Source organism: Littorina saxatilis, linkage group LG7, assembly GCF_037325665.1.
Source record: "Littorina saxatilis isolate snail1 linkage group LG7, US_GU_Lsax_2.0, whole genome shotgun sequence".
In the NCBI taxonomy this organism is placed as follows: Eukaryota; Metazoa; Mollusca; class Gastropoda; order Littorinimorpha; family Littorinidae; genus Littorina; species Littorina saxatilis.
The window spans coordinates 7,446,755-7,474,083 of NC_090251.1; the positions used below are offsets into that span (position 1 = coordinate 7,446,755).

The 27,329-nt window shown below is 43.6% G+C and overlaps 1 protein-coding gene across 1 annotated transcript in view; it reads left to right on the forward strand.

Moving 5' to 3' along the window:
• The window catches only part of LOC138970599 (uncharacterized), a 142,719-nt gene that overhangs the window by 90,237 nt on the left and 25,153 nt on the right, over window positions 1-27,329 (forward strand). Inside the window, exons 22-27 of the mRNA XM_070343064.1 lie at window positions 9,868-9,948; window positions 11,813-11,914; window positions 13,485-13,643; window positions 20,524-20,601; window positions 23,562-23,645; window positions 24,471-24,551. Coding sequence (XP_070199165.1) covers window positions 9,868-9,948; window positions 11,813-11,914; window positions 13,485-13,643; window positions 20,524-20,601; window positions 23,562-23,645; window positions 24,471-24,551 — 585 coding nt within the window. The remainder of the gene's footprint in view (window positions 1-9,867; window positions 9,949-11,812; window positions 11,915-13,484; window positions 13,644-20,523; window positions 20,602-23,561; window positions 23,646-24,470; window positions 24,552-27,329) is intronic.

A 27,329-nucleotide genomic window follows, 5' to 3' on the forward strand; every position in this document is an offset into this window, starting at 1 on the left:
TTTGACAATAACAACTTTTCTACCATGGCCTGATTTTTTCTTGTTCATCCTTTGCCTATAACCCCTTTTCTACAGTGGCCCGAGTTTCTCTTTTTACATTTAATCATGATTTGACTATTAATGTTTTAACATAGACGGGGGAATCGAGACGAGGGTGGTGGTGTATGTGTGCGCGTGTGTGCGTTTGTGTAGAGCGATTCCTAGAAAACTACAAAACCGATTTTCATTAAACTTTACATGAGAGTTCCTGGGTATACTATCCCCACACGTTTTTTTCTTTTTTTCCATGAATGTTTTTGATGACGTCATATCCGGCTTTTATTGAAAGTTGAGGCAGCACTGTCACGCCCTCATCTTTTGACCAAATTAATTGAAACTTTGGTCAAGCAATTTTTGACAAAGTCCGGACTTTGGCATTGCACATCAGCTTGGAGGCTTAAATATCAATTATTGAGTTTGGTCATTAAAAATCTGAACATTGTAATAAACATTAATTTGTTATGAAACGATCCAAAATTGATTTTATCTTATTTTTCATCATTTCCTGATTCCAAAAACAATAACAGTTATTGTGTTTTCAGCGTAGCAATAGGGTCCGATATTTAGACGAGACAAGTATAATGCCGACGAGTCGAATACGAGTCTAAATATCGGACCCTATTGCTACGCTAAAAATACAATAGCGATTATATAGCTGTTCTGACCTTGATTTGTTGTTCCAAACTTACAAAATGACAGTTTTTGCGTCGATGCGTTGATCTCAGGTTTTGATAGCAGACGCCGTTTCTTATACGCATTAGTTTTGCGCAGGTGCCACACTGACTTTGGAAAAAAACTCGATTTGACAACACAGCTGTAAAACAGCTTTTTATTAGTTCATTCGTATACAACAAAAAGAAGTTTGAGTTTTTTTAAAATTTTGAACAAGACTACTTATGAAGAAGACCAAAACACAACATCAACGGAAAACTAGAAACAACTGAAGAACTAGGATGCAACAAGGGGAGAAGAAGAGAACAGCTAATCCCGTACAACGCGAACAGACGGCAGCGAAGTTTTCAGTTTGGTGAATGGCATTTATACTTGTCTCGTCATGAAGCGAATTTTTCAACCTCAGTTATAAACGACTACATGAATGTTTAGTGCCATGGGTTGAACATCAATACTTCAGAGGGGAATTGGGGTATTTAGTGTGGAGTTACGAGATAAGAAAAGCCGAATGCGAAAGTTTGTGTCAGTCGGCAACTTAGCTCACACAGGCACAGAAGAACGGCTGTTCCGTTTTACTCCCCTGTGTTAGGAAACGCTACCGTTGCTGAGCTTTGGTTCAGTTTTGTGTGTTGCATGTAGTTGACTTATTTGTACTTTGTGGGAAAGTACCGATATTATATTTTGTAAACACAATATTTATGCTTGGACGAGAATGCAGGTGAACTTTCTAGTCCTGTCAAAACAAGTTGTTTACCATGCTGTTCTTAGTGTGAGTTCGTGGCGTTCGTTCGGATTAAGTGCGTCGGCCCTTTTGATGTACGTCACAGAGAATGTCGCTAGTTTAGTCCATGCACGGCTCGTATAATGTAGTTGTTTCATGTTCGGTCTGGAATATTCTCGAGATTGAGTATTTACTATATATGCCAGCGCGATTTGTATGTAAAAAAAGCTTCTATTTGAGTTCTGCTACGATGTGCAGTTGTATGTATTGAATGCTGAATAAATCCTCGAACTCAATTTGACGAGTTGTTTTCTGTTGCTGCGAAGACGGGCGACGTAGAAGAAAAGAACACAACTATACGACGTTTGAGAACTTGTGGCAATCTCAAGTGTCGTGTAACAATTGGGGGCCAAGCCAAGGATCTACGTTTAACGCCAAGGGTTTTCCAGTAACAAAGACAGTCAAGACAGTCACAGGAGGTAGCCATCAATCGGGTGTATCCTGAGGGATCAGTATTGAGACTACGGAACCGTGGATTCGGTGTGACTGGTGAAGAGTTTGGTAATCGCCGCAGCTCGGTACGGTGAGCGACGCCGGAGTGTATCGGGATTACAGAGGTTAGCTGCCGTTTGGACGAGACGGACTTCGTCGCGGAGCTAGTGCATTAATACTACGAAATACGACTGGGGTACGTCGTGTACGTATCGTGAGCAGAGTGCGCCGTCACGTTAGACGAGGAGGGTGGCAGCCTGCGTCTACGAAGGTGAACAGCGACAAAAGAAGCATCGGAGGTGCAGTAGAGACTGTGTTCTTTTAGAAGACTACATTCGTCTACGTTCGGGGCTGTAAAAGAATACAGACGAACGCACCGGAAAAGACCAGAATGGCTGAGTTCTGGGAAAAAGGAGTTGAACTGGGACTAAAAGGCAAGCAGTTGACGGAGTTCGTCGAGTCCCAGACACGACTGCTGGCGCAGCGTGAAGAAAGACAAGCGCAGCGTGAAGAAAGACAAGCGCAGCGTGAAGAAAAAGAAAGAGAAAGAGAAGCACAGCGTGAAGAAAGGCAAATTGAGCTGAAACGCTTAGAGCTCCAGATAGAAATGGAGACGAAACGCTTAGAGCTTCAAACAGAAATGGTGCGTGTTCAAAACGAGCACGAGGCACCACGCCAAAGAGATAACCAGCAGCAAATGTTACACAGGGCACCGAAACTTCCAGCATTCGCTGACGGGAAGGACCAGATCGACTGCTACCTTGCAAGATTCGAGAGGTTCGCTGAGAGTGCTAGATGGCAGCGCGACGACTGGGCGATTCAACTCAGCGCACATTTGACTGGGGCAGCACTTGAGGTCTACACTAGACTCTCAAATGATGACGCCAGAGACTATGATGTGCTGAAGGAAGCTCTGTTGCGTTGCTACAACTTCACTGAAAGGGGCTACCGTCAACGCTTCCGCGAATGCCAGCCATTGTCTGGAGAGACACCGAGCCAGTTTGTGGAGCGCCTGTCGTCATACCTGCAGAAGTGGGTGGAGTTATCAGGTGAAGAGCAGTCATACGAGAGTCTGCGGGACTTGATCGTGAAGGAGCAGTTCCTTAATGCCTGCCCGAAGGACCTGGCGACCCGCTTGGAAGAGCAAAAACTGCGGGGTTTGAAGGACATTACTGATGCTGCTGAGCGTTATCTCATTGCTCATGGAAGGACCCTGGGGACGTCAAAGTCATCGAAACCTTTCCAGAAGAGCGGGAACCAGGGAAACCAACCTGCCAAGGGACAAACTGAGTCCGCACCATCATCCAATGAAGGGCAGAACATAACGTGTTTCCTTTGCAATGCCAAGGGCCACCGAGTCGCCAACTGTCCCCAAAAGAAAAATAACGGACATGTCATTGACAAAGCGCAAGAACATCGACGGAGATATTACGACAACAAGAGGCAAACGAGTGGCTCGAACCAACAAGTATGTGCGAGCAGCGTCATACTTCCAAGGGCTGCCGAGCAAGTGGCTACACCATCGGACGTGGAAGGATGTATATCTGATGGCCAGCTTCTACTCGCCAATGGCAAGTCAATCTCTGTCGTCGCCAGCGCAGCTGTGTCAGTGTCGAACATGCCCGTGTCGAAGGGATTTGTTGAGAAGCAGGAAGTGACTGTTCTCAGAGATTCGGGCTGCAATGGAGTCATTGTCAAAGAGGATCTGGTGCCAACAGAGAAGTTCACTGGTGACTTCAAGTGGACGCTCATGGCTGACAGCAAATGCGTGAGGGCACCAGTGGCAAAGATCCAGATAGATACTCCATACTTCACCGGAGAAGTTGAGGCCGTCTGCCTGAAGAAGCCCTTGTACGATCTATTAATTGGGAACATTGGGGGTGCGAGACGTCCTGATGACCCTGATTTCGAATGGAGAATGGGCTCAGCTCAGCCTGCTGCTGAGGAGGAAGACCCACTGCCATTCGCGAATGAAGATATCAGCGAACTGTTACGAGATGACAGAGCAACTGTGCATCGCCGCGACCAGCCGCAGGTTGTAAGCGCTGTGACGACCAGAGCCCAGGCGAAGAAGGACAAAACAACTACGCCACTCGGGGTCACCAACAGTTCTGCAACTGCTGTCGTGGACAGGGATCGGCTGATTCAGCTACAGGAAGCTGATTCGACTTTAACAAAGTACAGGAGTCGTCCTGTCAAGGAGATGACTAAGGGCGAAGGCACTGTGCAATTTGAAGTAAAGGCCAAGATTCTGTACAGAGTGTTCCAGCACCCGAGAGTCAACGGTGGGAAGCCATTACGTCAAGTTCTGGTGCCTCAACCACTTAGGTGCCAGGTGATGGAGGTGGCCCACAACTCTATTATGGGAGGTCACCTGGGGGTCAAGAAGACATCGGACAGAATCCAGGCTGCGTTTTACTGGCCAGGACTGCATGCAGATGTGACTCGATTCTGCCGATCGTGCGATATTTGCCAGAAAACCATACCTCGAGGAAGGGTCCCGAAAGTGCCGTTGCAGAAGATGCCTTTGATCGACCGACCTTTCAAGAGGGTGGCCATTGACCTCATCGGCGAGATCAAACCGCCAAGTGAAGAGGGTCATCGTTGGGTACTGACCCTGGTAGACTATGCAACCAGGTACCCAGAAGCTGTGCCTCTGAAGAAAATTGACACCGAGACTGTTGCCGAGGCACTTGTGGACATTTTCAGCAGAATTGGGGTTCCTGAAGAGATCCTCACAGACCTGGGGACACAGTTTGTCTCTGAATGCATGGAAGAGGTCAACAGGCTGCTGAGCATTCGTCACTTGACTACGACACCCTATCACCCGATGTGCAATGGGCTGGTCGAAAAATTCAATGCGACGCTGAAGTCCACGCTGAAGAAACTATGCAGTGAGCAGCCAAGGCAGTGGCATCGCTACATTAATGCCTTGCTGTTTGCATACAGGGAGGTGCCACAAGAGTCCACTGGATTCTCCCCGTTCGAGCTGATGTACGGGCGGACCGTGAGAGGCCCGATGCAGATACTAAAGGAATTGTGGACGAAAGATGTGGACACACCTGAAGTGAAGAACAGTTACCAGTACGTGTTCGAGTTGCGAGAGAAACTGGAGGAGACTCTCGAAATTGCGAGAGAAAACTTGAGAAAGTCTCAGGATAGTGGAAAGCACTACTACGACCGCAAAGCCGTAAACAGGAAATTTACACCAGGTAACAAAGTGCTGATACTGCTTCCCACTGATCACAACAAACTACTGATGCAGTGGAAAGGCTCATACGAGGTTGAGGCCGTGGTAGGGATCAACGACTACAAGGTGAATGTCGGCAAGAAGTCCAAGATCTACCACGCTAACCTCCTGAAACTGTATGTGGAGAGACCTCCGGAAGCAGTACAGGTCGCAGCAAGTGCGGAAGAACCAGCCGAACTAGACGAGTTCGACGGTGAGGAACTACTGGAGTTGGGAGACCTCCACAAGAAAGAGGGAGTGGATGACGTCAAGCTAGGACCTGACCTGACAGAAGATCAGCAGAAGGAGCTGCATGATTTTATGGGCGACTTCACCCATAGGTTCTCTGATGTTCCAGGCTCTACGTCCTTGGTCGAACATGAAGTCCACCTCACATCTGACGTTCCTGTTCGCTCAAAACCATACCCTATCCCGTTTCAGGCTCGGGAATCCTTGAAGAAGGACATCGACAACATGTTGAAGATGGGGGTCATCCGTGAGTCATCATCCCCTTACTCATCTCCCGTTGTTGTGGTCAAGAAGAAGGACGGCACAAACAGGGTATGCATTGACTTCAGGAAAGTGAATAAGATCACCGTGTTTGACCCTGAACCAATGCCGACGGCAACTGATCTATTCCGACATTGGCAGATTCCTGTGCGCGAAGAGGACATACCAAAGACCGCCTTTGCAACTCCAGACGGAACGTATGAGTGCCTGCGGATGCCTTTTGGCATGGTGAACAGTGGTGCTACCCTGAAGAGGGGAATGCGAAAAATGCTCAAAGGAATGAAGAATGTTGTGTACTACTGGGATGATCTGCTAGTCCACACGGAGACCTTTGAGGAGCATCTGGAGACTTTGAGGGAATTGTTTTCCCGCCTGACAAAAGCTAATCTGACCGTGAGACCCAGCAAGTGCATTTTGGGGACCGACAACGTTGACTTCATAGGTCATTCACTGAAGGAAGGTCAAAAGGGGCTTTTGTTGGAAAACGTCACCAAGATCCTCAATGCGCCACGTCCTGAAACCAAGAAGCAGGTGCGATCCTTCCTTGGATTGGCTGGGTACTACAGAGAGTTCATTCCAAACTTCGCCGCCATAACGGCGCCTTTGTCGGACATGACCCGAAAAGGATGCCCCAACCGAATACTCTGGGGACCAGCTCGGGATAAGGCATACCAGACCGTGCGCGATCTGATGTCACGAGACCCGGTGCTACGCCTTCCTGATACTGCCAAAGAGTTCATCTTGCGTACAGACGCATCGGACGAAGGGATCGGCGCCATGCTGATGCAAGAGCATGGAGGTAAACCGTTTCCGGTCAGCTATGCCAGCAAGAAGCTGTCAGGAGCCGAGAAGAACTACTCGACCATGGAGAAAGAGTGTTTAGCCATCGTGTGGGGAATCAAGAAATTTGAACTCTACCTCCAAGGGGTGAAATTCGTGCTTCAGACTGATCACAAACCCCTCACCTACCTGAACTCTGCAAAGTTTGTAAATAATCGTATCATGAGGTGGGTGATGTACTTGCAGAACTTTGATATGCGAGTGGAATCGATCAAAGGTTCAGACAATGTTGGAGCAGATTTTCTCAGCCGAGTATGTGAGTAAAACTGTGTTCATTCTCCAACAGACTAATGTACATACCTGGATTTCAATCTGTTATGTGTGCATAACATGTGTACAGGTAGCGTTTCAATTATTGAAAGAAATTAGGTAAATTTCTTCTGGTGTTGGGGGTAATGTTAGGAAACGCTACCGTTGCTGAGCTTTGGTTCAGTTTTGTGTGTTGCATGTAGTTGACTTATTTGTACTTTGTGGGAAAGTACCGATATTATATTTTGTAAACACAATATTTATGCTTGGACGAGAATGCAGGTGAACTTTCTAGTCCTGTCAAAACAAGTTGTTTACCATGCTGTTCTTAGTGTGAGTTCGTGGCGTTCGTTCGGATTAAGTGCGTCGGCCCTTTTGATGTACGTCACAGAGAATGTCGCTAGTTTAGTCCATGCACGGCTCGTATAATGTAGTTGTTTCATGTTCGGTCTGGAATATTCTCGAGATTGAGTATTTACTATATATGCCAGCGCGATTTGTATGTAAAAAAAGCTTCTATTTGAGTTCTGCTACGATGTGCAGTTGTATGTATTGAATGCTGAATAAATCCTCGAACTCAATTTGACGAGTTGTTTTCTGTTGCTGCGAAGACGGGCGACGTAGAATAAAAGAACACAACTATACGACGTTTGAGAACTTGTGGCAATCTCAAGTGTCGTGTAACACCCTGTTTGTACTACATCTTTCGACTTTGGGCATTTTGTGGTGTTTAGGGACAGAAAATAATTCGTTTAGTCCTGTTTCAGGAAGTTAGCAGAAAAGGGTATGCTATCGACATTTGTAAAGCTGAAAAACATTCCCGAGAAGAATTTCAAGTTGTCAGTGTGTGCTGTTGTCGATTGAAACATCGTGTGGTACAGATGGGTAAACCGGAACCATGCGTCTTTGTTATTGTCAATATGCTTTTGGATATTGGCACAAATGGCCGACTTCCGTAGCATTATGCTTTGATGATCGGAAGAGACCATCCAATCACAGCCCCCGAATTCCCCCACGTGTCCATCAGAATAGCTATATATAAATATGTTATATTCGGATTACAAACAAGCTCTGAAATTAAAAAATAAGAAATTTATGATGAAAATTGAATTTGCGAACTTGGTTTAAAAACAATTTCATCGTATTCTTTGTTGGTTCATGATTCCACAAACATATAGATATGTTGTGTTTGGATTAAAAACAAGCTCAGAAAGTTAAAAAGAATAGTGGTACAATAAAGCGTGCTATCCCGCTCAGCGCAACCACTACCGAGCTGTACTGGCTTGTCAATTTCACTGTCGTTTCCTCGAGCGGGGGACTGACGATGCTATACGGTCGTGGTGAAAAAATGCAGTACGTTGAGATTCATTCTGTGGGTTCGACAGCTTGACTAAATGTAGTATTTCGCCTTACGCGACTTGTTTATTCTCTGCCAATGACGCCTTTTCTACCTTGGCCCTCAGGTGCCCTTATTCATCCTTTGTCAATACACTCGTTTTACACTCCCTAGCATTCGGGGGTGTATTGCTTTTACTATCTCTGCTTTTTGACTCACATGCGAAGCAAAAGTGAGTCTATGTACTCACCCGAGTCGTCCGTCCGTCCGTCCGTCCGTCCGGAAAACTTTAACGTTGGATATTTCTTGGACACTATTCAGTCTATCAGTACCAAATTTGGCAAGATGGTGTATGATGACAAGGCCCCAAAAAACATACATAGCATCTTGACCTTGCTTCAAGGTCAAGGTCGCAGGGGCCATAAATGTTGCCTAAAAAACAGCTATTTTTACATTTTTCCCATTTTCTCTGAAGTTTTTGAGATTCAATACCTCACCTATATATGATATATAGGGCAAAGTAAGCCCCATCTTTTGATACCAGTTTGGTTTACCTTGCTTCAAGGTCAAGGTCACAGGAGCTCTTCAAAGTTGGATTGTATACATATTTTGAAGTGACCTTGACCCTGAACTATGGAAGATAACTGTTTCAAACTTAAAAATTATGTGGGGCACATGTTATGCTTTCATCATGAAACACATTTGGTCACATATGATCAAGGTCAAGGTCACTTTGACCCTTATGAAATGTGACCAAAATAAGGTAGTGAACCACTAAAAGTGACCATATCTCATGGTAGAAAGAGCCAATAAGCACCATTGTACTTCCTATGTCTTGAATTAACAGCTTTGTGTTGCATGACCTTGGATGACCTTGACCTTGGGTCAAGGTCACATGTATTTTGGTAGGAAAAATGTGTAAAGCATGTGAGTCGTATGGGCTTTGCCCTTCTTGTTTACTTATTTGTTTGTCTGTCTGTTCGCACTTAGATCTCGGGTATTTGTGGGTCGATGAAGCTGAAATTCAGTGTGTAGCTATGAATTGGTGCACATGCGGTCGTACCCAAAACTTAGGTTCCTACCTGTAGTGAAATATGACATCTACGTATACAGCATGATATACTATGTAATGTGTGTTACAAGTGACTCATCCAGAGAGCGACCGTTGAACGTTCATTTTGTCACAAAAAATAGATTTGTATGTCATCATGGGAAAACATGCTTTAATGGAAAATGATTTTGTTTGCAAAATTTTGATTGTTTGACTTACTGTGTTTTGCCAAATCGCGCCCCCAAACCATCCGACTTTGACCTTCCACGCGACGCCATTCATTCTCTCTCTCTCTCTCTCTCTCTCTCTCTCTCTCTCTCTCTCTCTCTCTCTCTCTCTCTCTCTCTCTCTCTCTCTCTCTCTCTCTCTCTCTCTCTCTCTGAGAGAGTCTTGTTAGACTCGGCTTTCCCATCTATGGGTTTTAATGTGTGGACCTCTGTCCATTTGTCTAGATACAAATTGCAGAGTGCATCCAGACCTTATCGTATTAAGAAGAGTCCTGCAAGACAAGAACTGTGCAGCTGAATGTTCACAGAGATACACTCTTTACACCTTACTTTGTCGCCTCTTTCTAATTGAACATTATTAGCTTGGTGTAAAGCAAGGTGTATAGCGCTTAGAGCTGTGGGAAAGCACTGAATAAATATTCCGTCACATGTATTATTAATATTATTGCATGTTCACGTTATCTTTCACTATCTTTACATTTTACTGTGGTCTACTTACAGAACTTATTCTCGGAGCACCGTGCAAGAGCAACGGGACACAATGCTTGCAAGGGCTGGTCTGTGACATGCTGGGACAATGCAGTGAGTGACGTGTTGGACTCACCTGAGCTATCAGCAGAGTCTTAGTAATGAGCGGTGTCAGGCCATGCGTACCGCTCGCCGGCCATGCCGACCGTCCTTCCCACTGCCCGTAGGGGATAAACTGACGTTGTGGGCTTCTCCGTTGTTTTTTTCAAGCCTCCAAATTTCACACACTGGTAAGTTTTTGGTTATCTTCAAAGAGAACAAAAGTTTGGTGTAGCTTCGTTAAATTTCAAAGTCACAGCAGGGTCCTCTTTTGGGTGAAGAAATGCTAAACTACCATTTTTCATCCTTTTTTGAAAAATATTTTTGAATCGTTTCAAAATTCCATTTAATTATAACTGTGTTTCCTTAAAAAGGGTATTGCTTTTGTAAATTGTAACTTCGTCGTCTTCGTTCAAGACGTGATTACAGTATTTTCTGGCCTTTTTTCTCTCTGGTGCAGTCACTATTGTTCTTCCAGCGTTTGCTTCCAGACCTCACCCAAGATTGACTGATTCTCGTCATATGTTAAGGCCTAGGAGGGGTCCAGAAGAAAGTTATTTGAACTGAACGCCTGACACTCCGTCAAATAGCAATGTCACAGTTGGGTCAAATCTGGGTAAAAAATGAAAAATTATTGTGTTTTCAATTTTTGTATAAGCTAGATCTTTGACATTCACACACTATTTGGGTTTCATGACCTCGCAACTTGACCCAAGTCTGCTTGACCCTTGTTAATAAATGTTAAGGTCATAGACTGGTTGAGTTCAAGTACATAGAATGATAGAGAAAATTATCATTTTCTGGGATGATTTTGGAGCCAGATCTTTGAAACGTCACAAACTTCTAGGATTTGATGTCCACTAGCGATAGAAAAGGCCAGGCAGTGTCGATCCAGGTCGATTGTGGTGAAATTTCAGTTCAGTTATGTCAATAAGAAGGACATTATCATTTTCTTAGCTGATCACAGAGCCAAAGCTTTGCTTATTTGTCACTTGACCCACGTGAACTAAATCGACTATCCAACCATTTAATATTGTGTCCGATGCCAAAAACAGGGCATTTACGGGGATATAACGAGTAAAATGTACATGCATATTAAGAGTTTTAGAGGGAGGAATTAGAGATAGACAGCTAGACAGAGAACACCAGAGCACCCTGTATTTGACGTGCCTGAAAACGCCTCCGCGAGGAGGGGTTTTGCAGCTAGCGCAGTAAAGATAAAGAGGGAACATTTTCTCTGCTCGCGCGGCAGCAAGCAGGATGTCTCTGAACTGAGAGAAAAAAGAACGCGAGAAATAATATGACGTCAAAAATTCTCATGACAATTCATTACACTGTAGATCACGTTTATTTAAATGAATATTTAGATTCAGGTTCGAAAGTGAAGTCACCAGTCTGTGCACCAAGCTCTCTGCCGAACTGCATAAGAATGCGGACTTGATGGCAGCCACCTTGCTAATGATATAACGACAATGAACATGAAAGCAGAGGAAGACGTTTCAATCTACAAAGTAAACACCAAGTCCTGGTTAAAAACGCTTCATACATGCACTCACTATGGTGAATTCTTGCTCCATCCCATCCGTTGCATGGGGAGCGGCATTGTCTACATCAAATTTCCTGCTGGAAGATATACATTGAACACGATCTGGAGCAGGTTGAACTTCATCTCCAACCATAGCCGACGATGTATGCTGTCAAGTCGTACTTTCCTGTTTACTTTTACAATGCGAGCCTTGTCAATTGATCCGTATTTACCCACTACTCTTCTCCTGGCTATTTCTTGCCTTCAAATCCGGGCCAACAGGTACAGTTGTGATACAGAGACTGGGTTTCTACAGATACTTCTGTATTACAAATAGTGTATCTATTCTTACAGGGATCCCGAAAGACGGCAACTGCGCTCAGGCGCTTGATGGATGCTTGGCTGGAGCCACGTGCACATCGAGTCACACCTGTCAATGTGAAACAGATAACTGCAGTAAGTGTATGTGTGTGTGTGAGGGCAGTAATGTGTGCTTGTGTTTAATAAAAATAATAGAAAATTTATATCGCGCTACTATACAAACGTTTATATATGATACAGTACATTGTTAAAACCAGGACATTTACAAGATCCCTGAAAATGTCAGTAAATTTGTAAATTTCCTGTTTCACTCGGGGATTCTATACATTTCCTAAACATTATTAGGAAATGTGTAAATTTCCTGATTTGAAGAGCCAGAAAATTTGCACATTTAGCAGAAAAAGGTAGAGGATTGAAAATGTCTGTACCCGTGTGTGCTAAATTCATTATCTTTGACTCTCCACCAAATGTCCTCGACCTTTCGTGCCTCGGTATTTTGAACCTCGACCTTTTGTCGCGCACCCATTGTAGACATAACCAAGCTAAGAAAAGGTAACTCTCGCGGAAATTCTGAAGTCTCCAAAACAGGGAGACAAATAAACACGCTTTAACCTTGTGCAGATAGGCAGTTCGAACGTGTCTTTTGCGTTGTTTTTGGTGTTAAAAACTGACCTACGATTAAAGAGCAGACATCGACCTCGAGGTGCACCGCAATTGAGAAGAATTCGTAGCCTTTTCTTATTGAGTATTTTTTCTGCAAAATATATTCAGGATCATCAAGACTTGAAACATAGAGTGCACTCTGCTGAAAATACGATTTCTTGGTGGTTTGTTCGTTACTCTTACCGTCCTCATCACTTACATTAGCACCAGAGCGTGCAAAAGACTCACAAATGCAGATGAAACACACCAACCTCGCTACTTCGGAGCTATTTTTAGCGTTCTCAGTCACTAACTTATTTTCAATCAAATGCTTACGTAAAACCATAACGTCAAAAGATGTTTAAATCTGTGTTTGCAACAATATTCATCAAATGATTTTACAAACAACAAAACCACTGTAATTGGTAAAATGTCTTAATTAGCCTAATAACAATGGGTTCTTTCATACGTTAAAACCGGAAAGTCAATATCTAGTATCATACAGAATTGTTCATAAACCTAAAATTACACTGAAGTTTTTTATTTCTTAATTTTTTTTATAAAGCGGACAAACACTCAAGTCCTTAATGGCAAAAAACCATAGGACTTTTAATATCAATTTTAATACTAAAGTCTTTTTTTCAAAAACTATAGTCTGTTTCAATGATTTTCAGCAATGTTCAACATTATAAATCGAGATAACTAGACACATTGAAAGAAATTCGGTGCACTAAACAGTTTTCCTGATCACGAATCATTGTGTGAAACTTTCTTTACAACTTTCTTTCCCGAAGTGTACGTATTTTTCTAGAAAAAGGTGGTTTTCCCTGTTTTGGACAAACACTGTTTTCGTGGTGCACTACCTCTGTTTTTAAAAAAAATCGAAAAAAATACACAGCGGCCATAATTCCACTTTATTTGAATGAATGTCAACTTCAAAAAGATTGTTTTAGAGTGCAGATTAAAACAAATCAATGCATGAAGAATTTGAAAAAAACAGTTGGTTATACCTACCCATTGACACCGCCATGCTCTGTAAAAACTGAGGTCACTGTGTGTGCAGATCCTCCGAGCGGCAAAATAGGAAGCACATGTCACGTCACAGAACATGATCCCACTGGACAGAAGTCATGCAAGGACCCCTCGTCCATCTGTAACTCCATTCTCCGTACCTGTCAGTGCGGAACGGGAAACGCCGTCAATCGACACAACTTTACCTGTGGTATTTCTTTTGTTACGCATTATAAACTCTTATTTACATGCCATTAGCCACTCGTCTAACTTTTCTTTCTTCTTCTTTCTTCTTCTTCTCGTTCGCTCCTTCTAGACATCCACTCCTGTGTCACGCACGAATATCGCTGTTTTCTGTAGGTCCGCCAGGTCGCCAAACAGCTGTTCCTTCATCCGGCCAAGCTGTGCTTTTTACATTTAGTCAAGTTTTTGACTAAATGTTTTAACATAGACGGGGAATCCAGACGAAGGTGGTGGTGTATGTGTGTGTGTGCATGTGTGTGTGTGTGTGTGTGTGTGTGTGTGTGTGTGTGTGTGTGTGTGTGTGTAGAGCGGTTCAGAAAACAGTACTGGACCGATCTGCATGAAATTTCACATGAGAGTTTGTGGGTATAATATCCCCAGACGTTTTTTTCTCTTTTTTTCGATAAATGTCTTTAATGACGTCATATCGGGCTTTTTGTGAAAGTTGAGGCCGCACTGTCACGCCCTGAATTTTTAATCAAATTGATTTAAAGTTTGGTCAAGCAGTCTTCGACTGAATTTCAGCTCTGCAGCTTAAAAATTAGTCAATTAGTTTGCTCATTAAAGTTGTCATTATAATCGAAATTAATTGCATCGTATTCTTCATCAAATTCTGAATTTAAAAATATATACATATGTCATGTTTACTCTTAACATGTGATCACAATTAACGGAAATAGGTTAATTAGTGCTACGAATACAATTTGAGAAATCGACCCAAAACAGATTTCATCTTGTTCTTTATCATTTTCTGATTTCAAAAACATATAGATATGATATGTTGTATTCGAAACAAGCTCAGAAAGTTAAAAAAAAAAAAAGAATATAGAAAAGCGCGCTTTTATGCTTAGCGCAAGACGCTACCGGACTATCCTGGCTCGTCAATTTCACTTCGTTTTGCACGTGAAAAGTGTGCGATTTCCTTCTCGCGGGGATTGACGAAGCTGTCTTGTATTAAAGGACCCCAACAGGCTCTTTTTAAGGTCAGATAAAGCAGTTGGGGTTGATTTAATGATATAGGTAAGCATCTAAAGATGCAAAAACCGAACAGTAAATCACAGGTTTTGTGTTGCATCAGTCTAATTTTACACAAAATGCATGCTCAAAAAGCGGCCAAATTCGTCTGCTACGCGAGACTTCAAAATCCCCGCGGCGGCAAGCCGTTGGCTGTGACGTCACTTACAGGAATCGGAAGCGAAAGTAGCGACGCTCGGTCTGCGTCTTTGCAGCACAGCCGTGGATGCGCGCGTACTCCCGACATCATGCCGAGAGAGTGTGCTGCTGCCGTATGTTCGGAGTTGCAAAAAAAGGACTCAGGCTTGAGTTTTCATTTGTTTCCATCCGACTCAGGGCTCAAGCAGGAATGGGCTGTGAAAATGAATCGGCTGGACCCAAAAACAAATAAACGACAACAACAACAACAACAACAACAAAACAACAACAACCACAACAACAACAACAACAACAACAACACTAGTGTTGAGAAACCAGCGAAACTACATCAACAATAACAACAACAACAACACCATTGTTGAGAAACCAGCGAAACTACATCAACAATAACAACAACAACCTCAACAACAACAACCACAACAGCATTGTTGAGAAACCACCGAAACTGTATCAACAATAACAAAAACAACAACAACCACAACACAGTACAACTTTGGGCAACAACTACAACAACTACAACGACGACAACAACACTGGCAACAACTCAAAAACCAAGAACAACTACAATGTCAACAACACCACCAACAACAGCTTTATACTAATAAACAGTATTGATTTGACATGTAACAACCTTGATTTCATCTACGACGACGACAACATCAACTCAAATTCGAGAACATATACGTCTTCAACAACATAACTAACAACAAATCCGATAGAACTTCAACTACAATCTCAACAGTGATCATGGGCTGCCTAATCTATTTGCTGAGTCTGGCAGACATTTGACTTCCACCCTTGAGAGAGAATGGTTTTTGAGTCACTTGAGAAAAAGTGACTCTATGTAATCGGTCAGTGTTAGTCTGAGCTATCAAAGCGATCGGGCTCATATTTTGTTTAGTCGTGACCTCCAATGACCTCTACACTTTAACGATGGTTTCGTTGACCTTTGACCTTTTTCAAGGTCACAGGTCAGCGTCAAAGGAAAAATTAGACATTTTATATCTTTGACAAAGTTCATCGGATGTGATTGAAACTTTGTAGGATTATTCTTTACATCAAAGTATTTACATCTGTAGCCTTTTACGAACGTTATCAGAAAAACAAGGGAGATAACTAGCCTTTTCTGTTCGGCAACACACAACTTAACGTTGGGCTTTTCTCGGAAACTATAAAAGTGACCGGGCTCAAATTTTATGTGAACGTGACTCATTGTGTTGTGAATAGCAATTTCTTCCTGTCCATCTGATGCCTCATATAATATTCAGAACTGCGAAAGTGACTCGATCGAGCGTTTGCTCTTCTTGTTCCTCGTAAACTTTGTGCCTCAAAACTGACTAATTAATCCCCGATTATCAACCCAGATAGATGGGACACTTCCGTCTCAACTCGGACGCCGCAGTAAGAACGATCTCCAGCAACAGACGCTGATACGGTACAGCTATCTGCTCGCTCCTAAGCCACTTCCCCAGCCTGTATGTTTACACACTAACACCAATTAAACCTCCAACTGAGCTATTAACCTGTGATTTGTAAAAATATTTTACAAATTACGTCGAACCAAAAACCGCGATTTGTAAAAATGTAAAAAAAACACCCAACATTTCTCTATTCAGCCTATTGTCCCATCGCTGGGAAATTCGGATCGCTTCCTCCCAGTGAAAAGCTAGCAGCAACAGAGTCGCGCTACCCCAAAGTCAAGGGATCCATTAGATTTGTTTTTCTTTCTTTTTTCATTTCTTTATTGTCATATATTGCTGGCGAATTCGGATCGCTTCCTCCCAGTGAAAAGCTAGCAGCAACAGAGTCGCGCTTGTGGTCCAAGTTGTGGAATGTGTCCAAGTTGTGGAATGTGTCCAAGATGTGGAATGTGTCCAAGATGTGGAATGTGTCCAAGTTGTGGTATGTGTCCAAGATGTGGTATGTGTCCAAGTTGTGGTATGTGTCCAAGATGTGGTAATGTGTCTAAGATGTGGTCTGTGTCAAAGTTGTGGTATGTGTCCAAGATGTGGTATGTGTCCAAGTTGTGGTATGTGTCCAAGATGTGGTATGTGTCCAAGACGTGGTAATGTGTCGAAGTTGTGGTATGTGTCCAAGTTGTGGTATGTGTCCAAGTTGTGGTATGTGTCCAAGACGTGGTAATGTGTCGAAGTTGTGGTATGTGTCCAAGTTGTGGAATGTGATGGGACAATAAAGAAATGATTTTTTGACTTTGGGGTAGCGCGACTCTGTTGCTGCTAGCTTTCCACTGGGAGGAAGCGACCCGAATTTCCCAGCGATGGGACAATAAAGGAAAGGAAAAAAAAAATCCCATAGATCCCTTGACTTTGGGGTAGCGCGACTCTGTTGCTGCTAGCTTTCCACTGGGAGGAAGTGACCCGAATTTCCCAGCGACGGGACAATTTAGTAATGAAAAAAAAAAATTCTAAACATCAACAGTTGCGCTACCCCAAGTCAAGGGATTTTGTTTTTGTGCCTTGACTTTGGAGATGACAAGAAAATATCGGGAGCATTAACGTGATTTGTACAAAAAATTACAAATCACGGGGCGCGCAGACCCTTGATTTTTACCCCCAGGCTCAAAACTGTAAGGTTCAGCAACTAAAGTTGCTTCTGCCATTAATACTGCTTATGACGTCATCAGAATTTTTACCCAGAATTCTCCATTTCCGTATTCTCGCGGACGTTCGCGATACAATGGCCGCCAGATCGGAACGCGAAAACGCTTCGCTTCAGCCACGAAATTCGTCGGATTATGGCCCAAAACGATTCCGAAGTAAACTAAACCCTGTGAGGGAAGGTGAGAAAACAATTTCCTACGGCATGCATATGTCTGGTTAACCTAAGTCACACCAAAACGCAAATGAACGCGTTTTTGACACCCACAAAAGCCTGTTGGGGTCCTTTAAAATAAAAAAATGCAATGCGTTCAGTTTCATTCTGTGAGTTCAACAGCTTTACTAAATGTAGCAATTTCGCCTTACGCGACTTGTTTTACTTCCTGCAGCGGGCGTTCTTGTAGAAGGTGTGCCGTTATCATCGGTGCAGTGTTGCAGGTACACATCTCTGACTGTCATATCTTCAGTTTGTTGAACAGATGTGCATGCATTCTGTTGTGTCCCGTTCGTAATCTGAAGAGGCTGACCTGTTCCTCTTCATGCTATAGAAGATGTGGGCCTTGCTGTGTCTGGGGTGCTCTTTCTGCCATTTGTTTTTTATTGAAATGGTCTTGATGATGGTCCTTTCATTTTGGTGGGAGACCCGTTTGTTTGGCTGTTCTAAAGAGACCTCCTTCCTTTGCAAGTCTGTCCGCTGTTTCGTTTCCGCGGACTCCACAGTGGACAGGGACCCGTTGTAGCCTGACGTCAGCCTTTGAGCTCAGAGTTGAGAGGGCCAACGCAAGTTCATTCAGTTCCTTGTCCTTTTTCTCTAGGGCTTGGAGTACTGATAGGGCATCAGTGAAGATGACGATTTTCTTGTGAGTTTCTTGCCAGATTGATGTGGAGTTCTCTTGCAGCTTTCTTAACCCCTTCACTGCCTTAGGACGGGTATACCCGTCCTGCACTTGTGCATTATTTCCATGATTAGATACTAAAAACAGATTCTTGGTTGAATTTCTTTTAAAAATAACATAGGTTTTACTTTTCTACCTACTGCCAGTTTGGAGCTAGAATTTTTTGTGAATTATTACACCCCGAACTCCAATATTCCCTGGCAGTCAGGAAGTTTTGATTGGCAGCGAAAGGGTGAAAAGCGCTTCTGCTTTGTAGTTTGTTGAGGATCTTCCTGTTGTTACTGAGTGAGCAGCTTCTTCTTCTCTGTATCCAATACGCACTCCTCCCCCTCTATCTCTGGTTGCATCGGTGGCAGATCCATCTGTGTAGACATGGGTCCACCGCCCCTTGGGATAGACTTAGTGAAGAAACTGTAGAGTGAGTGATTTCCTCTCCTGGTCTGACTGGGAGCCTTTGTTTTGGATTCCTAGGATTTGTTGTCGGATGTTTGGGAAGCTGGATCTGTCCAGGGTGGGGAGGTTTAGGATCTGGGGATGTGTTGGAACATGTGGTCCAAGAGTTCTGGGTCTCTTCTTTCCAGGATTCCGCTCTGTTGGATGAAATTTAAACGTTTGAGTCTTCCCCTTGTTGGTTTGCTCATCCTGGAGTGCATTGGATGGTCCTTGAGTCTCTTAAACCTTGCTGCCTGCGTCAAGACTTTGATGTTCTTGCGCTGCTCTAAGGATGGTAGCCCTGTGGCAGTTTAACTTGTTATTGTCAAGATGTGATATCTAAGGAGCCATTTTGTGAAAATTTTTGAAGAATTGAACCTTGCAAAGTTTAAGGGACATTCGTTAAGGGCAGAGATGGCACGGATGACGTATTGTGCAACTTTTTATGATGGTTAAACATGTGGTTATGAGGACACATTCATCTTCCAGAATACAAAGATAGAACTTTGAAGTGTGTTTTATTTCACTCTAAACAGGCCCCTAGATCCAGTAACAGATCAATTAGTTTATATGTATAAAAAGTCTCGAAGATTAATACCGATAGTTCCCATTTACTGTGCTTGTGTTCAAAAAACGATTCTGAGAAAACTGCGTTACAAGTGTTCAAAGCCGTGTCAAATGTTAAAGGCACACTCAGCTTCTCGTAAACCATCAGTTTCTGGTCACAGACACTGCCAGGCTTTTCCACACAGTACAAACACCCTTTTGTTTAAACACTCACCGCTTGAGAACATCCTAGGTGCCCTCCATAAAGAGCGTGCATTTTTCAAAGAATGTATTTTTGCATGGCTACCCGGACTGTCTAATACCACAATCGGACGCCTCGTTTTGGCGCTAGAACTAACTTTTTAAATCTAAATGATAAATATTTACAGCTTGAAACACAAACATTCTTAAATCATAAAAGATTTTTTTTTCATCAAGACAAGGTCAGTACAAATCGAAGTTTTAAAAGTTTGAAAAAAGGTAGCCCGGAAGCACGTCAAGCAAGGTCGTGTTTCCACAAGCAGACGCATTTTCTACATATCACTAGCTTCGTTGAAGCCAACCGCCGCAGAAAAGTTCGTGTGACTCGCAGACGTTTGTTGCATTTTAGATTCAGAGGTACACAATAACGTGCTGTTACAGATACAGCGAGTCGCATTGAAATCACAAACTGACGACAAATTGTGAAAAAAAGGAAAGTGTGTGACTTTGGTCCACGATGGCTCAGGGGTAAAATAAACCACGAAATCTGGTGTGTGGTTTACGCAAGCTAGATAGCCATTCAAACGAACTGTGTCATTCAATGCTGTTAAATGCTATTGCAACTGTGTTCCATCAGGTTAGAACTGCTTTTTCCGTAAAAATATTTTAATCGTTGTGTAAACCATTAAAGACAGACTGGGGCTTTAGATAATACATATTCAAAATGATCGCTCTATTGCAAGGAAGAGATTGAAGATGACAAAATTACTTCTCGAAATGATTCTATGGTGTTCAAAGTACCTAAAATTGCTGAGAACACAAACAACATTTTTGGATCATAATGTCGTGCCATCTGTGGCCTTAAAGACTATGCAAAAAGCTTGTGTTAATGATCCGAGCAAGACATGGAGTTGATAAAATCACTGGGATTTACTCAATATTCAGACACTTTGTCACGCAATTTGTCCCCATTTCTTACAAGGCTTGGGAGCCGGTGCAAGCTGCAATACCAGTTTCCCATGTGTCGCAGGCTTCGTGTGTGAAAATGGGGGCTTCTGCGGTAAGTACACAGCTTTTGTACCCTCCTCTTTTGTTGTTTGCTTGGCGTTCTCTTATTGTAATGTGTGCCATATCATGTCTTTCTGTACCCTTCTCTGCTGTTCTCCTGTCCTATTCCTTGTCCTGCCTTTAACTGCCTGTATCAAAGTGGCCTTTATCTTCCTGTGCCCTTTGTTTGACCTTTGTCCTGTCCTCGCTTCCGTTGTCATTTATCCTGTCCTCTCTTTCTGTGTCATTGGTCATGTCCTCTCTTCGTGTGTCATTGGTCCTGTCCTATCTTCCTGTGTCATTGGTCCTGTCCTCTCTTCCTGTGTCATTGGTCCTGTCCTCTCTTCCTGTGTCAGTCCTCTCTTCCTGTGTCATTGGTCCTGTCCTCTCTTCCTGTGTCATTGGTCCTGTCCTCTCTTCCTGTGTCATTGGTCCTGTCCTCTCTTCCTGTGTCATTGGTCCTGTCCTCTCTTCCTGTGTCATTTCATGTCCTCTCTTCCTGTGTTATTTGTCCTGTCCTATCTCCCTGTGTCATTGGTCCTGTCCTCTCTTCATGTGTCATTCCTCTCTTCCTGTGTCATTTGTCCTTTCTTCTCTTCCTGTGTCATTTGTCCTGTCCTCTCTTCCTGTGTCATTTGTCCTGTCCTATCTTCCTGTGTCATTGGTCCTGTCCTCTCTTCCTGTGTCATTGCTCTTCCTGTGTCATTGCTCCTGTCCTCTCTTCCTGTGTCAGTTCTCTCTTCGTGTGTCATTGGTCCTGTCCTCTCTTCCTGTGTAATTTGTCCTGTCCTCTCTTCGTGTGTCATTGGTCCTGTCTTCTCTTCCTGTGTCATTGGTCCTGTCCTCTCTTCCTGTGTCATTTGTCCTGTCCTCTCTTCCTGTGTCAGTCCTCTCTTCCTGTGTCATTGGTCCTGTCCTCTCTTCCTGTGTCAGTCCTCTCTTCCTGTGTCATTGGTCCTGTCCTCTCTTCCTGTGTCATTTGTCCTGTCCTCTCTTCCTGTGTCAGTCCTCTCTTCCTGTGTCATTGGTCCTGTCCTATCTTCCTGTGTCATTGGTCCTGTCCTCTCTTCCTGTGTCATTGGTCCTGTCCTCTCTTCCTGTGTCATTTGTCCTGTCCTCTCTTCCTGTGTCATTTGTCCTGTCCTCTCTTCCTGTGTCAGTCCTCTCTTCCTGTGTCATTGGTCCTGTCCTCTCTTCCTGTGTCAGTCCTCTCTTCCTGTGTCATTGGTCCTGTCCTCTCTTCCTGTGTCATTGGTCCTGTCCTCTCTTCCTGTGTCATTTGTCCTGTCCTCTCTTCCTGTGTCATTGGTCCTGTCCTCTCTTCCTGTGTCATTGGTCCTGTCCTCTCTTCCTGTGTCATTGGTCCTGTCCTCTCTTCCTGTGTCATTGGTCCTGTCCTCTCTTCCTGTGTCATTGGTCCTGTCCTCTCTTCCTGTGTCATTGGTCCTGTCCTCTCTTCCTGTGTCATTGGTCCTGTCCTCTCTTCCCGTGTCATTTGTCCTTCCCTCTCTTCCTGTGTCATTGGTCCTGTCCTCTCTTCCTGTGTCATTGGTCCTGTCCTCTCTTCCCGTGTCATTGGTCCTGTCCTCTCTTCCTGTGTCATTGGTCCTGTCCTCTCTTCCTGTGTCATTGGTCCTGTCCTCTCTTCCTGTGTCATTGACCTTGTCCTCTCTTCCTGTGTCATTGGTCCTGTCCTCTCTTCCTGTGTCATTGGTCCTGTCCTCTCTTCCTGTGTCATTGGTCCTGTCCTCTCTTCCTGTGTCATTGGTCCTGTCCTCTTTTCCTGTGTCATTTGTCCTGTCCTCTCTTCCTGTGCCATGCCTCTCTTCCTGTGTCATTGGTCCTGTCCTCTCTTCCTGTGTCATTGGTCCTGTCCTCTCTTCCTGTGTCATTGGTCCTGTCCTCTCTTCCGTTGTCATTTATCCTGTCCTCTCTTCGTGTGTCATTGGTCCTGTCCTCTCTTCCTGTGTCATTGGTCCTGTCCTCTCTTCCTGTGTCATTGGTCCTGTCCTATCTTCCTGTGTCATTGGTCCTGTCCTCTCTTCCTGTGTCATTGGTCCTGTCCTCTCTTCCTGTGTCAGTCCTCTCTTCCTGTGTCATTTGTCCTGTCCTCTCTTCCTGTGTCATTGGTCCTGTCCTCTCTTCCTGTGTCATTGGTCCTGTCCTCTCTTCCTGTGTCATTGGTCCTGTCCTCTCTTCCTGTGTCATTTGTCCTGTCCTCTCTTCCTGTGTCATTGGTCCTGTCCTCTCTTCCTGTGTCCTTGGTCCTGTCTTCTCTTCCTGTGTCCTTGGTCCTGTCTTCTCTTCCTGTGTCATTGGTCCTGTCCTCTCTTCCTGTGTCATTGGTCCTGTCCTCTCTTCCTGTGTCATTTGTCCTGTCCTCTCTTCCTGTGTCATTGGTCCTGTCTTCTCTTCCTGTGTCATTGGTCCTGTCTTCTCTTCCTGTGTTATTGGTCCTGTCCTCTCTTCCTGTGTCATTGGTCCTGTCTTCTCTTCCTGTGTTATTGCTCCTGTCCTCTCTTCCTGTGTCATTGGTCCTGTCCTCTCTTCCTGTGTCATTGGTCCTGTCCTCTCTTCCTGTGTCCTTGGTCCTGTCTTCTCTTCCTGTGTCATTGGTCCTGTCTTCTCTTCCTGTGTCATTGGTCCTGTCCTCTCTTCCTGTGTCATTGGTCCTGTCCTCTCTTCCTGTGTCATTGGTCCTGTCCTCTCTTCCTGTGTCATTGGTCCTGTCCTCTCTTCCTGTGTCATTTGTCCTGTCCTCTCTTCCTGTGTCATTGGTCCTGTCCTCTCTTCCTCTTTTATTATATAATTGCTGGTCTTTCCCTATTGTCTTCTGCACGCTGACAGAGTTTAAGCTGTTATGATTGCATCGAGTTTATTGCTTCAGTATGCGTGCTTCGCATTTTAAGAGCCTCGTCACTTACATTTTTCCCCCCAACATTTCTTGTGTTTATCTTTGTGTTGTGTGACCAGCTGTAGAAGTAGGGGAAACTTGTGAAGGAAGAAAGTCACTGCACTGCGCGCGTGGCTCTGTGTGTGACAAGGACGAGTTCTGCCGTGAGTAGTGTAGACTTAGAAGGAGAGAGAGAGAGAGAGAGAGAGAGAGAGAGAGAGAGACAGACAGACAGACAGACAGACAGACAGACAGACAGACAGACAGACAGACAGACAGACAGACAGACAGATCCATAGAGAAAGAAGGAGGCAGTGAGAGAGGGACAGAAATTGAGCGATATAGAGACAGAGGGGGAGAAAATGGGGAGAGAGCAAGAGAGCGTGGGAGTCAGAGACAGAGTCACAGAGAGAGAGAAACAGAAATCGTTATGCTCAGTGACCAAAATGATTCCTGCTCCTGCTAAGTATATTCACCGGCAAAAATGAAGTTGAGGGAATATGTCCTGACCTGGTTGAGAAAATAGCATTGTTAGCGTAGGCTCGGGGTACCCAATTGACTCAATCTGTTGCTGTTGTGTCGGGATTTGGAAGACCCCAGAACATTACTGCAATTATGCAAACCTGTATCCTTTGCATATGATTACATTTACCTCCGATTATTTGACGAGCTGCTCGCAGCTAGTCTATCAATTCTAGGAGAGTTAACTTGAGACATTCTGCCGTCCATTCCGTTAGTTGCTGGCTGCTGCTCGCAGAAACTGTCACGAGCACAGCGTTACATTTGGTGTCGGTATGTAAAGTGTTCATTTAAATATCGGTAAAGATTGTTTTGCTTCCTGCGTGCAGGGAAACAGGAAGCTATATTTCCTTTTTTCCTGCGTTTTTTCTGACTGTCTGGCATGACCGAAAAGGTGTAGTTCAAATTATCCCAGATAGTATCGCCTTGCGCGACGTAAGTACACCATTAAATTGTAGAGAACTCTTCAGGCGTGGCGTTTGACGTGAACTGTTTGACCATGCCGGACATGTGTGAGCTGGGAACCAAGTGTGACTCGACTGGCCTTTGTAGTGAGTTGTTCACATTGTACCACATTGCAATCTGTCTCACTGTTGTTACTTGTTAGGTGTAACATGGCTGTTGTTTGTAGTGAGTTGTTCACATTGTACCACATTGCAATCTGTTCTCACAGTGTTGTTACTTGTTAGGTGTAACATGGCTGTTGTTTGTAGTGAGTTGTTCACATTGTACCACATTGCAATCTGTTCTCACAGTGTTGTTACTTGTTAGGTGTAACATGGCTGTTGTTTGTAGTGAGTTGTTCACATTGTACCACATTGCAATCTGTTCTCACAGTGTTGTTACTTGTTAGGTGTAACATGGCTGGTGTTTGTAGTGAGTTGTTCACATTGTACCACATTGCAATCTATTCTCAGTGTTGTTACTTGTTAGGTGTAACATGGCTGTTGTTTGTAGTGAGTTGTTCACATTGTACCACATTGCAATCTGTTCTCAGTGTTGTTACTTGTTAGGTGTAACATGGCTGTTGTTTGTAGTGAGTTGTTCACATTGTACCACATTGCAATCTGTCTCACTGTTGTTACTTGTTAGGTGTAACATGGCTGTTGTTTGTAGTGAGTTGTTCACATTGTACCACATTGCAATCTGTTCTCAGTGTTGTTACTTGTTAGGTGTAACATGGCTGTTGTTTGTAGTGAGTTGTTCACATTGTACCACATTGCAATCTGTTCTCAGTGTTGTTACTTGTTAGGTGTAACATGGCTGGTGTTTGTAGTGAGTTGTTCACATTTTACCACATTGTAATCTGTTCTCAGTTTTGTTACTTGTTAGGTGTAACATGGCTGTTGTTTGTAGTGAGTTGTTCACATTGTACCACATTGCAATCTGTTCTCACAGTGTTGTTACTTGTTAGGTGTAACATGGCTGTTGTTTGTAGTGAGTTGTTCACATTGTACCACATTGCAATCTGTTCTCACAGTGTTGTTACTTGTTAGGTGTAACATGGCTGGTGTTTGTAGTGAGTTGTTCACATTGTACCACATTGCAATCTGTTCTCAGTGTTGTTACTTGTTAGGTGTAACATGGCTGTTGTTTGTAGTGAGGTGTTCACATTGTACCACATTGCAATCTGTTCTCACAGTGTTGTTACTTGTTAGGTGTAACATGGCTGTTGTTTGTAGTGAGTTGTTCACATTGTACCACATTGCAATCTGTCTCACTGTTGTTACTTGTTAGGTGTAACATGGCTGTTGTTTGTAGTGAGTTGTTCACATTGTACCACATTGCAATCTGTTCTCACAGTGTTGTTACTTGTTAGGTGTAACATGGCTGTTGTTTGTAGTGAGTTGTTCACATTGTACCACATTGCAATCTGTCTCACTGTTGTTACTTGTTAGGTGTAACATGGCTGGTGTTTGTAGTGAGTTGTTCACATTGTACCACATTGCAATCTGTCTCACTGTTGTTACTTGTTAGGTGTAACATGGCTGGTGTTTGTAGTGAGTTGTTCACATTGTACCACATTGCAATCTGTTCTCACAGTGTTGTTACTTGTTAGGTGTAACATGGCTGGTGTTTGTAGTGAGTTGTTCACATTTTACCACATTGCAATCTGTTCTCAGTGTTGTTATTTGTTATTTACAAATTTCACACAATTGTAAGTGTTGATAATCTGCAGACATGACCAAAATGTGGCTTGTTTTCGTCAAATTTCAGAGTCCCACCATGAAAATGTTTGCTGGAAGAAATGTTCACCACTGATAATATCAACTGAGCTATTAAGAATAAAAGACTTAGTCTTGACCGTATCAGTTAGTTCTTTACACAATACACCTCTCTTAAACTGTGCCGAATTGCCCTTGCGAAAAGAAATCGCCAATAAATCGTAATGATCGGGACATGGTCGCAAGACATTCGTAAATGTTCTTAACCATTCGCCACCATTCGTCTATTGTTGTAAACATTAGCAACATGCTCCTAATATTCGCAAGGAAGGCATATTCTTCACTTTTTCGCAAGCCATTCGTAATCATCGCAATGTATTCGTCGCGCTCGCAAGGCATTCGCAACGCTCGCAAGGCATTCGCAACCATTCGTTAGGTCTTGGCATAATGCCTGTCGTTTTACACTGTGCCGAATATCCTTGCGATTCTGAAAATATTGTATCCGGCAAAAAAAGATACGAATGGACAGGAAAAATATTGAAAATGTGAAGCCTTACGAATCCTTGCGAATGTCTGAAATGGGGTGTACTGTCTGTTTGCTGGAGAACAAAATGACGAAAAGACGCGATCGCAAGAGCTTAAATTATAGCACTCGATTGCGTATCCGCTTTATGGTAAAGTGTTTTGAAAGCACTCACAACAATCGCAAGGGCATTCGCAACATTCGTAAGACATTCGCAAGGATTCGTAAGGCTTCGAATTTCCAATATTTGTTCCTGTCCATTCGTCTCTTTATTGCCGACGGACTCCCAGGTCAACTTATTTGCAGACCTGCTAGTGACTTAACCCCCTTCGTGTGTACACGAAAGCACAAGACCAAGTTAGTGCGCACGGAAAAGATCCTGTAATCCATGTCAGAGTTCGGTGGGTTATAGAAACACGAAAATACACAGCATGCCTCTCCCGAAATCGGCGTATGCTGCCTGAATGGCGGGGTAAAAACGGCCATACACGTAAAAATCCACTCGTGCTAAAAACATGAGTGAACGTGGGAGTCTAAGCCCATGAACGAAGAAGAAGAAAAAGAAATCTCTTTATTGCCGAATACAACATGTTCATATTCGCAAGCATATTCGGCACAGTGTAAGACAGGCATTACAGTAA